Here is a 17,186-nt window from a genome sequence, read left to right as displayed (position 1 = left end):
AAGGACGTTGCTGTGTGGTCGGGTGGGCGTAGGCACAGACTCTGTGAAGGTACCGGTTTCTGCTTCCGCCAGGAGCTCGCTGAACACTCTGGTGGCTCCTGCCTTTGCCAGTGTCTGTTTTGTCTCTCACCGGCCACTCTGGCGTGGGGGGGAGTATCTTACGTCGTTCCCCGATGACTAGTGAATTTCAGTTCCTTTTCATTTATTTATTGACCATTGATTTTTACCTACTTATGAAATGCCTGTTAAGTGTTTGCTGCTTTTTTTTAAGGTTCTCTCCTTTTATATTGATTTGTACGCATTCTTTATATATCTGCATGAAAGTCCCTGCTTGGATATATTTATTGGAGATATTTTTTCCCGCTTGGGGAGTGACCTTCTGCTCTCTAACAGTGTCTTTTGGCAAACCACAGCTTCTAACTCTAATATAGTGTAATACTTATCAATTTTTTATGATTACTGCTTTTTGTGCCCTTTTCCAGAAATCTGCTTGCTCCAAGGTAATGGGAAATTCTGTCTTTTTTTTCTATAAGTTTCTTTGTTCTATTTATGAGATTAAGACTTGTGATCCGTCTGCAGTTGGTTGTAAAATGTGTGAGGCGGGAGCCAGGTGGGTTGTTTCTTTCTGGGCGGATAGGCCAGTGACTAGAGTCATTATGAGACCCTCCCTCAGTGCCTCGCGGTGTCCCCTCTGCCTTACATCAGTTTATACGGTTTATGTTGACTTTATTCTGTTAATGACAGCTCTTAAGAAAACAAAAACCAAAAAAAATCTCCGGAGTTCTTGTAGCCTGTGTCTAAAAATTTTCATGGTCAAATTGCAATCTTTTCTTTTTTAAAATAATCATTCATAATCCCAGTGATGCTACTATTCCAGGTTTCATCTTTAGTTATATTTTCTCTTCTGTTCATATCATCTTTTCTGCATAGGATTTTGGATTCCGCTCTATCTGGGTCTAAGTGGTCTTCAAAATTTGATTTATCGTATGGTATTTTATTGCCAAAAACAGTGTGTTTAGCATATTGCTAGACATGTGGGATGTTCTTACTAGTGATGAAAACTGCTACGTCGTGGAGATTTTACTGACCTCTCGTTTACAGGAGGGCAGCAAATGAGAAAGGGTGCATCAGTTCGGGGCCCCATCTTTACTTACTTGCACTTCTTTTTCAGTAGAGTCTCCTATCAATCCAGCCTCCAGTACCGATTCCTTGTCCTTTATTGGGGGAGTTGATGCTACAGCAGTACCAACCAACTGCTTTCATTTCTTGTAAACTTAAATCCCGCTACTACTATAATGTGAGCCTCACTAACGTTTAAAGACACATTCTTTTTTCATTCATCCACAGAGGGATCAGTCCATGGGCACAACAGCTTTGAAAGCTGCGTGAACTGGCAGAAGTACTGGCTTGCGCTCGGATAACCTGTGCTTGTTTAAAGTCCAGTTAAGTTCTAGTGTTTTCCTTTTCTTCTTAGGAATGACCTTTCTTCTGGCGTCTGGTGGGTTTATTCTGTGCCCTGGTAACCATGTTTCCTCAGGACGTGGACACGTAGCCGTAGTCTCCAGGGCTGAGGGACTGGATAACGTGACTGAGCTTTCAGAATGCTCTAGGGGCACCTACAGGAACAAAACTTGAGAAGACTGAATGTGGGGTCTTGGTCTTCGTTTCTGTCTCCTCCATGGTGGCTGACACAGACCTGCAAACCTAGGTGGTCAGCAGATGCTTATTGATATAAGTCTAAAATGGGCAGAAATTATATGGAACGTTCCTTTCCCAACTGTGTTGAGCTCTCCTCCTAAATAAATCACGATATATGAGATTGTAAGGTTCTGTGGGACCCTCTAAATTCTACAATTACTAAATTGACTTTGAAGAAAATATTAACCACCGGAAAGGTGATCATGACGAATGGTAGAGGCCAGAGGGGCGGAGTCCGGTGACGCAGGCCCACATCTAATGCCCGGATGGCCCGTGAGGGGATCTGGAGATGAGGGTCTTCATGGAACTAAGAGTGAACAGGGGCCTCCAGTGCGCAGCTGTCAGACGCCTCGCTCTCAGAACCTTGATTAACCTCAAGAAACATTCCAGCCCCCGATCAGATAGGAATCCAAAACTCCCTCAGCGGACACCAGGCACCAGGGAAATCCAAGTCTGGCGGTCTGGGGGTGAGAGCAAGGTTTTAGTTTTTAGCGTCTAAACCAGCTGATGCCGATGTAACACATATGCAGGGTGATCGCAGGGCCTCTTGCTGTGTGGTCAGACAGGGCAAGCATTGAAGGCACAGAAGCAACTGAAGGCTGTTTTTGTTTTTGTTTTTATAATCTTCTGATTGAAAAAAATTATAATCATAAAAATAACATACAATGTAATGAACATCCACCTAGAAATGAAATTCAAAGATAATCTCCCTGCTTACCTAATTTCAAAAACATCAATAAAGTTACCTTTGCTGTGATGGGAAGATAAATAAAAGAGAAAAATGATCCACAGTGATATTAAGTGCATCGTAGCGTGCAAATGCTCCGGTTTAGCACACCAATGGCGTCCTCAAGTCAGCGGCTCGCAGTCACTGGGAGCGTGGCGGTGGCAGGCGCGGCTAGAGGCAGGTGCGTGTGTGCTACTGATGACTCAGGCCGAGAGTGGCTGTCCCTGATACGGTGAACAGCTCATTTTCAGAACAGAATTCCTGAAAACTTGAAGTATATTTAATTGTGAAGAAAGTACTTTGTTATTAAAAGAGAGTTAGATGTAAGATCAGATCATTAGAAACAGGTGTGTCCAGCAGAACACTCAGAAGCTGTGTGACCTGGGGGAATTTCTTGAGGGAGATGTTTGTGCACATTGCAAGGCCCTGGGCCCCGACCCTGCCCGCTGAATGCCAGCAGTAGGCCCCAACCCGAAGTGTGTCCAGGAGAGACCAAATAGCCTGGGTGTGTCCCCCTGGAGTCGTATTACTGCTTGTGGGATGCTGCGGGTGCACAGGTGTGCCTGTTGCCAGCACTGGACGAGGGTTTACAGCTGGAGTCAGGCTGGCGAGTTGCACTGTCCAGCTGTCCTTTGCTGAACATGCACAGTTGTTTATTTCTGTCTCCAGTATAGAAGACCTACTCTATAGGGTCGTGACCATCATTTCTGTCTCCAGTATAGAAGATCTACTCTTTTCTGCACTTCTTTACTAAACCCAGGCTCTCTTTGGACTTACACAACACTTGTATTTGTGAAATACCATCTCTTTGTCCTAATTTGCATTTACCTTGTTATTATTTAGATTAAGATTCTTTTTTATACGTTTTCCTATTGTTCGGGGCTTCCTTTTCTTTCGGTCTTCTCTTGGAACTGCTGGTGTTCCTTGCCCATATTGCTAAGGGGTTGCCTGTCTTTCTCGATGATTTGTGCTAGTTCTTTATATATTATGTTTACTAATCCTTTGTCTTTCAAACACTGAAAATATTTTGTAACCTTTAATTTTTGGCATTTTTGTGATCAGCACTAATACTAATAGTTGCCAGTCTTCCGTGTGTCATCTTGTGATTTGTGCTGTTGGTTTTTGTTTTACTCTCAGCTCTTTGATCCCTGTGAAATTTGTTACTGTGTGTGCTGCATGGTAGAGGTGTGCATACTATCGTTTCCGGGTCGTTAGCTAATTGTCCCAGTGGTCCCTCCCTCCCCCAGTGCCGCCCCTCAGTCACATCCAGATTCCCACATACGTGGTTCTAGGCTCTTCGTGTGTTTTCTCTGCCGTGTAATCAGACACACCGCCGTGGCTACGCTGTCTGTACCTTTGTTTTCCTTCAGTTGCGTTGCTGTCCCGAGAAAGGATATAGGAGTGGACCCTCGCTTACTATCTTTAATGTGACCCGCAGTGCAGAGCTAGGGACGCTCTTCTCTGGCCTCACATGCATCCTGGCTGTCCCCCATTTTCTTCCTTGGATCAGTTCAACCAGGATCTGTTGTGCGCCTGTGACAAAGTTGCCATTTCATCCAATGTGACTCCACTTCCTGCCTTTAATTGGAAATATTTCGAGTTCAAATATAAAAAGAAATCCGGTTTTAACTTCCTGGTTGTGTAAAGCTGTATCTCTTTTCTTTCTTTTAACCTGGAAACATTTCCAGTGTTTTAAACTCTGCTAGCCATTTTGTGCTTTGTGCTTTACTTAAATCATTTGAGTTGAAACGTATCTCAGAGGAGCAGCCTGTAAAACTGTATTACTATGTAAAATACAAATGTAGGTCAGCGGGCCAGGATACAAAGCTCATACGTACATCTGACTATGAATATGAATTTTGTGCCTCCAAGGGATCTTTACAGTTGACCAGCTAGTAGTATATATACAAAATTAAGTAAGCAATTCATACCATACACCAGAAAAATCCCCGAATTGGTCACCAACTTTATTAATAAAACAACTACCATAAACACTTTGCAGGGTCCCTGAGGCTGAAAATGGCTGTGCTGTTCTACTTGCCCGCAGGGCCTCGGCGGGTGGTGACCAGTCCCCCACACCCGGGCAGTCAGTCTCTCTCTCTCTCTCTCTCTCTCTCTCTCTCTCGGATGAACAAACCTCCTGCTTCTCTCCTTGTGATGCTTATCACCGTGTATTGTCATGGTTTCCTTTGTCCCTATCTGGATTTTAAGCTCTGAGGACAGAACTGTGCTCATGGTCATGTGTTCATTGAAAAAACCTCAGGAAGTGCCTGCGTGTGCCCCGCCCTTAAAACGAAATCATCAAAAAGAAAGTTGAATCATCAACAGAAAGTTAATAAATATTTATTAGTTTTTTGAAAGCACAACTTTTCTACGCTTTTAATCTTAGCTCCCCATACCAAAAAAGGCTCAGAAAGGGTATCAGACAAAAAGAGACACAAAATGGAAAGAGAAACCACAGTCTGGAGGGGAAAATGTGATGAATCACAGGGTTTATCCCGTGAAGAACATACACGAATGACAGGAACACCTGGGAACCCGAAAGGAGGGTAGAGAAATGCTTTGAACAGGTAATCCTCTGCTGAGTTGTCCAAGTCTGAAATCCGGATCTGAAATCTGGATCTTAGCTCCGTCCCTTCTTCACGGCTCCGAGGTCACGGCCAAGGCTGCCGGCTCCGCTTTGGGTCTGGCTCACCCGCATCTGCCCTCCGTGGAAAGTCCAGGCGTGATGTGGCACCTGAGTCCCCAGATGCCCTGTGTGTGTCCCACTGGCCTCCTTTCTGCCCCGCCCACCGTCCTCGTCATCCCCCTGTGCCGCGGCCGCCCTGCATGTCCCCCAGCTCCCAGAACACTCTGGGGCTTTGTGCGCTGGGTCCCTGGCCTGGGATTCCTCTCCCCACTGTCCTGTTCTCCTCAGCCCTTCACACCAATTTTTGCTCCAGTAGGAAACATTATTTTTTAATAAATTAATTATGTGGGGCGCCTGGGTGGCTCGGTGGGTTGAGCCTCTGCCTTGGGCTCGGGTCATGATCTCAGGGTCCTGGGATCAAGCCCCGCATCAGGCTCTTTGCTCAGCAGGGAGCCTGCTTCCCTCTCTCTCTGCCTGCCTCTCTGCCTGCTTGTGCTCTCTGTCAAATAAATAAATAAAATCTTTTTTAAAAATTTAATTAATTAATTAATTAATTAATTATGTGCTGCCTCCTTTGCCTAGGGCTAGCCTCTGGAGACTCCTTTTTATCCTGTATAACACACCAAGAGATAACCGAAGGGCCTTTTTTTTTTTCTTTTTTTTAACTTTTTATTTGCTCTGAGGTAGGATATTAGGCAGCATTTAGTGATCTGTTCCACTTCCAGGCCCAAGATGGAGTTTCTTCCACTATTTTATTTTTTCTTTTTTTAAATATTTTATTTATTTATTTATTAGAAAGGGAAAAAACCCCACAAGTGGGGTAGGGGGCAGAGGGAGAAAGAAAGAAGCAGGCTTCCTGCTGAGCAGAGAGCCTGGTGTGGGGTTCAATCCCAGGACCGTGGGATCATGACCTGAGCCGAAAGCAGAGGTTTAACTGACTGAGCCACCAGGCACCCTTCTTCTCTTATTTTAATCCTGGACCTCCCTGCCCATGTCATTCCCTGGGTGAGAGCTGGGCTGTACGGTGTCGTCTGTTCCTGCCAGAGCAGAGGTGGTCTGGCTCCATTAGGACTGCTTCTTGGGGCATAATTTGAGACTCCATCCTGACACCCCGTTATCACTGCTGCCGGATGCAGAACGCTGCAGGGCAGATTCCTGCCTGTTCTCTAGCACAGGCAAGGACAGCAAGCCCACACATCCCCAAAATAAGTATTTTTGATTCCTCTGAGAATTCATTTTTCTCCTTACTGTAGTCTCTCTTCTAAGAATAAGGCCCCCCATCTTGATGTAACTTGCCTAAGAACTATTATTAACTGGTTATGAGCTCCATCTGTCCCTGTGAGAAGAAAAAATTCTGACCCGATGATGTCACTGTTGTAAGATTTTCCCCGGGGCCTCTTGTAGCACCAAGAAGGTTAAGGGCAGTGGATTTAATGGATTGGGTAGCGCACCGGGGAAACCTGACTGATCTCTGAAAACCTCAGCTACGCAATATTGGTCCACGTTGGAGCTATTTATTATATCAGCCAAGGAGGCCTGGGAAAGGTGCGCGATTCATAACATGAATTAGCATAACATGATTTAGCATTCATGTACCTAAGTGCCCACGTCCCTTCGTGATAAGTCACGAAGTGCGTGATGCCCTGTGATGGCCTCCGTAGTTGAGACAAAGGGGGCGGTGTCAGAGTTCTGTTGAGAGATCCGAGGTCAGGGCAGCAGACTTCAGGCAGACGAGATGGCTTTGGTGCCCAGAGACAGGCCTGCCTTCCAAAACCTAGGCTTCTCTAGACTCGCGCCACTCTGGAAACCTGTACTTGAAAAAAAATTTTATCCCTTTGATCCTTGAACAATACAGGTTTGCTCTGCGTGGGTCTACTTCTAGGTGGACTTTTTCCAGTAAATGAAGCACGATGCTGTGAATATATTTTCTCTTATGGTTTTCTTAATGACCTTTTCTCTGGCTCACTCTCGTGTAGGAATGTGGTGTGGAATACACGAAACACACGGAATACATGTTAATCAGCTGAGCATGTTCTCAGTGGGGCTTCTGGCCGACAGCGGGCTGTTAGTGATTTTGTTTAGGGGGAGTCCGAGTCACACGTGGATTTTCAACTGCGCAGGAGCTGGTGCCCCGAACCCTGTGCTGTTCAAGGCTCAGCAGCACGACTCTAAATCCTTGGGTCCCTCCGGAGGTCACGTCCACGGCTCTGACAGGCCTGAGGCTCTGCCGGCATCTGCGGTGTAGAACTTGCCTTTACTGCGGGGTTTGAAGGAAGCTGTTCCATCAAGCAGAGTCAGCAGATGAGGAGGACTAGGAGGTGATGGTTCCTGAGCAGTGAGGTTAACGTTGGCTTGAAATGAAACCGCGGCAGTTAGGAAACCGTATTCTAGCTAGAGCGTTGACATGTATTGCCACAAAGTGTGTGCATGTGTGTGTGTATGTTTTAAGTTCCAGTACCATTTTTATACCAGCATCGAAAGTGCACATTAGAATCCAGACTTTCCAGAGCATAGTACCGTCCAGATGGGCGGAGGGCTCGGTCCTCAGGCCGCGGTGGTGGGACTCCACGACAGTTTCACCATCTTCCCGGCCGCCGTTGTGCCTCGTCCTAGATGCGTTTGGCCTGTGTACTTGGGGAGTTGTTCAGAGTAGAACATTGTCAGCAAAGGGCCTTCTGTCTCTTAGGCTCCGTATTTCCAGTCTTAGATCTTAAAAGCTGCTCCTTGATATTGTTTCTGAAATACTTTCTAAAGGGAACATTAGAGAGAGCCTGGGAAAAAATTGGGTCCCAACAGTGTTTGTACAGTGCTGCTCTTTGAGGAAGGAGACTTTGAGGGGGTGCCGGGCTGGCCAGGCGAAGGCGTGCGGACACGGAGCAGGGCTCAGTGCTTTCTTGGGTATGGTTACCCGTCACGCCAGCCTGGGAGCCAGACCTCACCCGCTCCCCATATCTGAGCGCACTCGTGGAGGGAAGAGTGGGGACCAGAGAGGACTTAGATCATTTCTCTTTGACCAAATGACACTTACCGATGTTCCTACAGAGATAAGCTGGCGTTCCGGGTGCTACTGCGTGTTCCTGTTTCCTCAGCCGGGTTTTCCCTCTCTCTTATATTTAGATCTCATGCCTTTTAAAATAAATATTAAAAAAAAAAAAAAAAGCTTGTCCTCTTCTTAGTCCTTCAACCAAATCAATGGCATGCTAATTTATGATTTTTTTTTCCAAACTGTTACTTGTTCTGTCCCAGAAATTATGAAATGATTGTCTTGAGAGAACACGTCCTTTACCGCCCATCAGTCCCACTTGAAAAATGCCTTAGCAGATGTCCTTTCTGTGAAGACAGTGTTCCTCCAGAATTGTTATCAATGTGACTAGAGCAACGTAAAAGAGAAAGGATAAAAGTTCTGTGGATGTTGTGATGGTACATTATGTGTGACTGTGGGGGCGGGTTAAGAGGGAAATATATCAAAATGGAAACAGTGATAGTCTTAGGACAGTGTGATTCTGGGTGTACTTTTTAAAAAAAAATTATACTTCATAGCATTTGAAAACAAAAAAGCTTCTTTTAAACTGTGTTTTGCATAAATACATAAATATTAGGTTGTCTGCTTAGTAATTATCTGATAGTATTTCAAGAAATTCTCAAAGTGATTTTTAAATCTTTTTTGTGTGTGTGTGTGATTCACCCAAATAACCTCAATGTTTCCTTTCTTAGACTTTAAGATTTTATTTTAAAATAAGTGAAAATGGTGACTCGTAGTGCAGGTGATAGATTTTTTTACTCTGTTTAGAACATTGCTTTTTCTAGAAATCCTTTATCTTGACTAGGAATACTGTGGTATTGACTTTTTTCTGTTTTCAGGGGAGTTATAATCATGTTGACAAATCTGGACATACCTAAGTAGCAAGAATAGATTTGGTAATTGGAGTAGCAGAATGTAGCCCAGACGTCCAGACAGACAGTGTTCCCGATATGCTGACCGTCTGCAGCCCACGTTCCTGGTGAGAGAAAGGACGGACTGGCCTCTCTTACCCCGTCGAAACCACGTGCGATGTGTGCAAGAAAGACGTGTCTGCTGGTCGAATGGGATGTGGGGTCTGGCCTCAGGAGAGATGATGTGATTCCTAGTGGACTTAGAGGAAACTGGGGTAGCCCTGGATCTGTTCCGTCGTCATGTACCAGTGGGGGACGTAGCAAGAAGCCAGGGCTGGTATAGACCTTTCTGGGTGCTGGGCCAAGAGGTGCGGTGATGAAGTTATACCTTGACCAAATAAATACAGGGAAGCACAGGGACTGAATTTCGTACCTTGGAAACCTCAGTCTGGCGAGGGTCCCCTGCACAAGAAAGGTCTAGAAATCATGTCAAGCTGAACAGTTAAAGGAGCTAATGATGTTTAGTGTGAGGCTCCAACAGATGGCTTCAGACTCCCGAGGGTGGTCGGCGAACGTGGAGGTGCATCTTGGGAGGACCTTCTGGAGAGCCGAACTGGGCATGTGTGGCCATGGGTTGAAGACTGGTGTCAGCGTGATGGAAGGGAGGTTTCCTTGTGGTTGGAGCTCGCCCTTAGCGCGGTCAGGTGGTGAATTCTGGCGGTGTTCGGTGGGGGACGGCAGAGGTCCGGCCACGCTGTGTGGTCGCAGCAGCAGACCTGGCTGCGGACTCCTGAGCTTGTGTGCCGGAAGCTTGTTTCAGTTCCCCTCCCAGGCTGAGCGCTGGGTTGTGTAGCGTCCGTCACCCAGGTACCTTTACATCAGGGTGTCCGCCGAAGGCAGCAGCGTTGTTTCCTTTCCTTAGTTGTTTCTGAGTTCAAAATGGACAATGGAATGCTGATAGAATGTCCCCTTCCCCTTGAGCGGACAGCCTCCCCTGACATGCCCTCCCTAATCTTTACCTTAGCTCAGAAGCACAAAAATGGCTTCATGTGTGTTACTTGATGTCTTCTAAAACGTTGTCTGCTTGTACTGGGGGAGCGCAGCTTGGTGCGCATCTTTGGATCTCCTGTGCTCCCATCAGCTCAGAGACCGGCACCCTCCTGGAGGGTCTTAGGCAGCCGACTGCAGGAGCCCGCAGTGGGGAGCAGGAGGGAGGCCGGCGTCCTCTTCTAACACTGGGGTGGTATGAAGGGTGGTTTGGGTGGGGTACCCTGGAGCAGCCTCAAACTTGACATCTCTAAATGCCCTTGACATCTATGCGAGTATTTGGGGAAAAGAGAGATTCATCTTCATCAAACTCATGTAATTTTTTTAAAGATTTTATTTATTTATTTGACAGACAGAGATCACAAGGAGGCAGAGAGGCAGGCAGAGAGAGAGGAGGAAGCAGGCTCCCTGCCGAGCAGAGAGCCCGATGTGGGGCTCAATCCCAGGATCCTGAGATCATGACCTGAGCCAAAGGCAGAGGCTTTAACCCACTGAGCCACCCAGGCGCCCCCAAACTCATGTATTTTAAAAACTGAGAGTTACAATTAAAAAATAAGACTTTCGGACACACATATACATGCTCATCTCTGCGATCACAGTCAGACTGTGTTAGCCCGGTTTGGTGTAACCATGTGATTTGTGCATCTGCGAAACCATAGGCCACAGAATTCCTGTCTTTTTAACGGCAACGAAATCGCACCCAGTGGTGCAGTTCTGCCTCGTTCCTTGCCACATTTGCAAGTGTTTTTCCTCCATGACATGTACGCTGAGTTGATTGTCTTATTTTTCTAACGCAAATTCTGAGTTGATCACCCCTTACTGACTGCCCAGATCTTTTCCTTCCTGCAGGCATAGGGGGCCTTCAGGACTTCGTGCTCAAGTCGGCGACTCTGTGCAGCGTGCCGTCCTGCCCACCGTTCATACCGCTCAACTTCGAGGCCACCCCGATCGTGAGGGTTGCTGTTGAACCAAAACACCCAAGTAAGGCGACTTCATTTTTCAGAGCCCGTGATGTTCAGGACACCTTATCCATGTGTGCGTTTCGTACTTGGTTCCTCACTGTCTCCACCAGCGTTGTGCGGCGGGTTTTCATCCGGGTGTGATGGGAGCGATCGCCCCGCCAGGAGGCGCTATGTACCACCCTCTGGCCAGAGGGAGTCTGAGCTTGCCTCAGGAGCGGGGTGGTTAGGCGCCTGTGCTCCTGGGAAGCTGGGTCCTTGTTCAGGGCAGAGACCAGGGCCTCTCTGCCTCCCCCACAGCCCTGGCACGGAGCGGTCCCCCAGCAAAGCTCCTGTTTCATGTGATGGTTTTAGGATCGTAGCTCAAGCTTCTTGCTTCAGAATCACGCGCTGTCCGGCAGGTTTGCTAGGTTATCTAGACGCGGAGCATTTCCGGCCATTTCAGAAAGCACTTGCTGCCCCACCCCCATAGGGCCCATCACGTAGCAATCAGTTCCTCGTCTTCGCTGTACGCTGTCTGCCCCACCAGTCCCCGGTGATTCTTGTATGTCGCTTCCCGACACAGCACTAACCAGTATCCTCAGTGCTCACTGGTAGGTCCATGAACCACTGCCAGTCTTGCTTCTAGGGACCCAGAGGACAGCTCTGCCTCTGTCAGGACCGAGGACGGCCCTGTTGTCCTTGCACGCAGATACTCCTCCTCGCCCCGGAGCTGGGGCCTTCCGATAGCTGGTCTCGACCTCATGTTCTGCCAGATGGCCTCAGCGCTGAGGCTCCCCAGACCCCCTAGAGCAGACACTCGGAGGACCGCATCTCTGACCTTTGGGCTCAGTCCTGGTCGGCAGCCACCTCCGCTGGACCCCGGAGCCAGGCGTCCTCAATGGCCGTCGCCGTAGGCTCCGGCGCCTGGTGGCTGCGTTGGTTCATGCCGTTCACTCTGACGCCGGCTTCCTGTCTGGGCTCGTCCAAGATGCTGGGTCCTCCTGGCGTGCTCTTGCCTTGCTCTGCCGGCCGGGCTCTGGCCGTCGCCGGCTGCCTCCAGCCCTCGGAAGTACGCACAGTACAGGGAGTTCAGCTGAGCTGCAGTTGTGACCTTTGGGTCTGGCAACCATAGCTCATTCTTAGGCCTTTCTAGTAGGACTTAATTCTTCTCTATTCCACGTAGATCCTAACGTTTAAAACAGAAAGTAAAGAAAGAATTGCTCATTCAGACCACAGTGTTTTCATTGAAATGTGCAGGTTTTGAGCTCAGGTGGTCGTGGGCTGCCCTGTGCTGCTGGCCCAGCCATGGGGACTTCTCCCCTGCTGTGGCAGCAGGAGAGGGTTCCCGGGGCCCTGGCCCAGCCCTTAGCAGACTCTCAGTAAGGCTGACTTCCTCTCCTTACATGAGGCGATGTGCTAAGTAGGACTTGGGCTGATCCCTTGGATGCCAGAGTGTTCCTCATGTGTGTTTCATTAGAATGTTCTGAACTTTGTAAAAAATAAATTAAAATGATTTAGAAGGGGCACCCAGTTCTCTTCATAATTTTAAAAAGAGTGCTGCTCCCTTTTCCCACCAGATACATTGTTTTTGCTAGATTTACTGTGCATGTTCTGGACGATACTCCTGCGGGTCCTGCTCCCACGTCTGTGTCTTAACTTTACACATGGTTCTGTCTTCTTGTGTCACTGCAAGGTCTGTCTCGGTGCGCACCGAGAATGTCTGGGAATCCTTCTAGTGCTGTGCTGGCCCCCGGGAGCCCTCGGGGTGGTTACTGTGAGTTTGCTCTGCCCTGGTCCCTTGTGCCCCTGCCCACTGCCGGCAGAGCCCCGCTCTCCGTGGATGCCGTGTCTGCCGACCGCAGGGGTGGCCACCCTCCGGGACTCAGGCTTCTTAGTGCCCCACCCCCGAGCGCCGCTGGGTGGACACCGCCTTTGCGAGCTCACAGGGCCCATCTTCAAACCCAGGTGGCAGTTTATATATAGAGGTTTCCTGAAATCCAGATGGTGAGTGTTGGTCATGATCTCAGTCTTTCTTACATTATTAAAAGATGTTGATTTTTAATCTTCAGTGGATCATTTGGTAGAGTTTTAGGCAGGTTAGGAAGATCAGCTTCCAGATTTAATAAGAGGTTAAATAGAGGCTGTTTCTGCCAGCCAATGACTATCATTATAGATAAACATTTTCAAACATTTAATTTCAAAACGTCGTCTCTGTATTCCAGGTTTTGTTTTAAGAAAGTTTCTCTTTTGCGTGTTGTTGAACTGTCACCTTTCCCATGGAGAGAGGGATTTAAGTGTGTATGCCTTTTTTTTTTAAGGACTTGCTAATTTAGTAAATGGGGAGCCGACAAAAAGCTTTTCACTTATTTTACTGTTCTCTGTGTGTGTTGTGTTACTCATGTTATCAGTGCTCTTTTCGCACAGATGCTTTTCAGCCACATTAACATTTCTGTGAAGGGTGAGTTCGTTAACGCTGGGTAGTATCTGTAAATCCACTTACTGAGGCAAAGGAAGACCCCAGTATGCTGAAAAGGAGCAAATGAGACCACCCGTGGCCACCCCACGCGCCGGGGGGTCCTCTGATCCTGTGCAGCCCACGTGTGGCTCCTGGCGGCCTGAGCTGTGCGGGCGCTGATCCCCGTCCCGCACGCACCAAAGCCAGAGACGCTCTGACCTTGGCACAAGTGCTCAGCTTCTCCGTACCTGTGTCCTCATCTATAAAACAAGAACACTCATCCAGCCACATCATTAACGCCTTCCTACCTGGGAAGTACTTGCTGGCACGTCGCTAGCTGATACGAAGTGCTAGTTGTCACCAGAGAAGCCTTATTTCAGACCTGAGTAGGTACGGATGAACAGGTCGATCTGGAGTTCGAAACCCCTGATGGCAGAGAGTTCCCTTTTTTTAGTGGCTTTGTTTGGCCTGTTGAGAACCAAGCATTGAGGATGGTGGGGACTTCAAATGTCGACGTGAAACCAGGCTGCACAGAAATGCCTTCAGGGCCGGGTCTCTGCTGAAGCATCAAGGAGAGACTTGCTCCGCCCGAGGGGACAGTAGCTGCTGAGCACACAGGAAGGCGTGAAGAAGCAGCCGAGCCCGAGACGCAGACCACAGACTGTAGGGAAAAGCAGCTGTGTGCCAGCAGCAAGGGCAGACAAGAGTGTGGAAGGTTCCAGAAGCACACACGCACAGTGGCCCTGGCCCGGAGGGCAGCTTTCTCCAGAAACGCGCAGGTCCCTCAAGCAGTCTCGTGAGATTCTTTTAAACGTGTGGTCCTGGCACCAGTTTCTTCAAGTAAATACCACAGGAAGTGGTTTTTTGTTTTTACTTGTTGATTTGTTGGTTTTAACTCTTCTCTGGGGGAGAGTTCTGTTACGTTTATAGATATAGAACATGGACGTTTGTGGTAAAATTAGGTGGATTCACACATAGGACGGTGGTAGTTTGTATTTGCCCAGTATTTGACAAAGCAGCGTAGACCAGCTTTGGGGTCCCAACGGTGAGTGCTGAGGGTCCCGTGTTCGCTCTGTGTCCTCGTGAGTCAGCGGAGACAGTTCTCCTCTCGTGGATGCATGATTGGGAGGAGTTGTTTTAGGAGTTCACTTCACTGTATTTTTCCCCTTGGTGGCCACGGGCATCGTCTGGAGGTTTGACCCGTCCGCTCGCTGTACTGAGTCAGCCTTCTTCTCGTTGACCTAGGTGAGATGCCTCAGCTCGTCAAAGGAATGAAGCTGCTGAACCAGGCCGACCCATGCGTCCAGGTTCTGATTCAAGAAACGGGAGAGCACGTTTTAGTCACAGCAGGGGAGGTCCACCTCCAGCGATGCCTGGACGACTTGACAGAAAGGTAGGTTGCTGGCAGATGGAGCTGTCACTGCCCCCAAGCTGGGGGCGGTGAGGGGGCAGTGGTCGGTGGGACCAGTGGAACTTAGACCGTGGATTGCTTTTGGAGAAAAACGAAAGGCCCCATCTCGAGCATAAGCTGTTACTGTGCTGCTGGGTCGTAGATTCAGTTTTTGATGACTGCCCATTTACTTCTGGGCTGGAATAATTGCACATTTTTAAGCTCGAGTCCTGAAATAGCTTCCCATGTGAGTATCTTCCTGTGAGCGTCTGCACACGCGGGTCGGCGGAACAGAGTCCCGCGCTGTGATCGTAGGCGCGACTGCGGCGGACTTCGGTCCCTCCCGAGGTCACCTCCACAAGGTGCACCTTTGGGAGACCTTTCCGTTCCTCCATCGGGCTGACGGGGACCTGGCACAGAATAGGCATCCCGGATCACCTTTTGTCCATAACGCTCGCCCGCTTTATTCCCAAGCTACAGTGTGTTTATTGAGCAATTAGGAGGATACAGAAGGGTGAGAAGAGCCATTCCGTGACCGCACAGAGATCACGTCCGTGACGCGTGGGCTCGCGAACCCGCAGCCTGCTCCGTGCACGCCGCACACACAGACCCTGCGCGGGGGCGGCGCACTGGCTCAGCACGGGCCATATATTGCTGGCGCATTTTTTAGGCTTATGAGTTATATTATCCTTAAGAAAGGCCCGTACGGTTTACACCTGCAGAAAGTATTTAAAAGTGCTTCTTTTCTCAAATTTTGCCAACCCTGTATGTTATTATTTTAACACACTCCCCCCGCCTGGAAGGCAACAGGTGTTCATAAACACATTTTCTGTGCTTACTAATGGAACATTTCTTTCTGTGTTTAATTGGCCATTCATTTTTCTTCTTTGGTGAATTGCCTTGTAATGGCCTTCCTTCCTCTTATTTTAAAATTTTGGGGGACCATAATAATTATAATGGTCATTATAAATAACCAACATAATTATATACTAAATATGATGTGCCAGTCACTGTGTTAAATGGTATTTGTCTCATGTAATCCTTATGATGAGTCAGTCGTGTTGGTAATAGTACTACCAATTAGTACTCCTGCTGCAATACTTCTGCACTACTCCTGCTACAGTACTCCTGATGTAGTACTTGTGTACAGTACTCCGGCAATACTCCTGCTACAGTACTTGTGCTTAGTACTCCTGATGCAGTACTCATGCTGCAGTACTCTGCCACAGTACTTCTACAATACTCCTACAGTACTCGTGCTGCAATACTCCTGCTACAGTACTCCTGCTGCGGTACTCGTGCTACAATACTCCTGCTACACTGCTGGTGCGATACTCCTGCTGAATACTCTTGCTACAGTACTACTACTGCAGTCCTCCCACTGCTGCTGATAATGGATTCGTGAGAACAGCTCCCCAACAGCACCGTCCGTGGAATGTTATAGACACTCCTGCCGGAGGGGGAGTTTTCTGAGCTCTTTGCTTCAGTTTAAAATGACATTGTGGTTTATTCCTCCTTTAAATGTCTTATAGCCATGATTAGTGCAAAACTGGACGGCAGCTCTTCTGTCTCCTCCATGTTTGATACCATTTTCTTACAATTTCTGAAGGTTATAATATTGGTTAGAGAGTAATACTAATTGGATCATTTTTAAGGTATGTTTTAAAATAAGAACAGTTCTCAAGAGGATTTTTTAAAAACCATTGAAATGTTATGTTAGTTTTTGGGGTCTTTGAACTAAATTATTTTCTCTCTTTTCACACTCTGCTGCCAATTAAAATCCATGTTAAATAACCTTACATTTCTCGGGCCATTAACTCCTCTTTAAAAAGATGCTTTTTGGCACTTAGAATTACATTTCACATAATGCTTTCCCATTAACCTAAAATGAGTTTTAATTGATTACTACTTATTTGTATGTTTGTTTCGTCTTTTTCATTTTTTCCTCATGGCTTTCATTATGGGTACTTTTTTCTCTCAGGAGGAAGAAAACTATAGTGTATATATAATAAAAGAAACTAGTTTCTTAGAAATATGTTCTTAACATACCCCTAAAATATTTTAATAAATCAGTTTATTTTGGGAATTACTCTGTGTAAATCTTTTTAGAAAATAGCCTATCCAAATACCTGAAAATAATTTAGATTTACATTGAATGAGGCTAACAAGAGCAAAAATCTGTCTGCTTTTCAAAAATAAATAAACTGCTCAAGAAGATACTTGGTAAATTCTGAAGTGTTTGTTATTTGCTTTTCCTAAAAATTCCAGTTTCTAAAAGTGAGGATACCTTCCCCTTCAACACAAAACAAAAATAATTTCCTTTGCATCGTGACCTGGTGCAACAGGAGTGACCTCACGCTCAAGCACACCGCGCTCCCTCCGTGTCAGAGAGGAGACCTGGAGGCCACAGAGGGAGGAATCCCCTC

The 17,186-nt window shown here is 47.3% G+C and overlaps 1 protein-coding gene across 1 annotated transcript in view; it reads left to right on the top strand.

Annotated features, from left to right (window-relative positions):
- Positions 1 to 17,186, top strand: part of EFL1 (elongation factor like GTPase 1) — a 115,483-nt gene that overhangs the window by 73,249 nt on the left and 25,048 nt on the right. The window contains exons 16-17 of the mRNA XM_032341953.1: positions 10,824 to 10,955; positions 14,616 to 14,763. Coding sequence (XP_032197844.1) covers positions 10,824 to 10,955; positions 14,616 to 14,763 — 280 coding nt within the window. The remainder of the gene's footprint in view (positions 1 to 10,823; positions 10,956 to 14,615; positions 14,764 to 17,186) is intronic.

Source organism: Mustela erminea, chromosome 5, assembly GCF_009829155.1.
Source record: "Mustela erminea isolate mMusErm1 chromosome 5, mMusErm1.Pri, whole genome shotgun sequence".
Lineage (NCBI taxonomy): Eukaryota > Metazoa > Chordata > Mammalia > Carnivora > Mustelidae > Mustela > Mustela erminea.
This window is presented reverse-complemented; position numbering and strand designations above follow the sequence as displayed.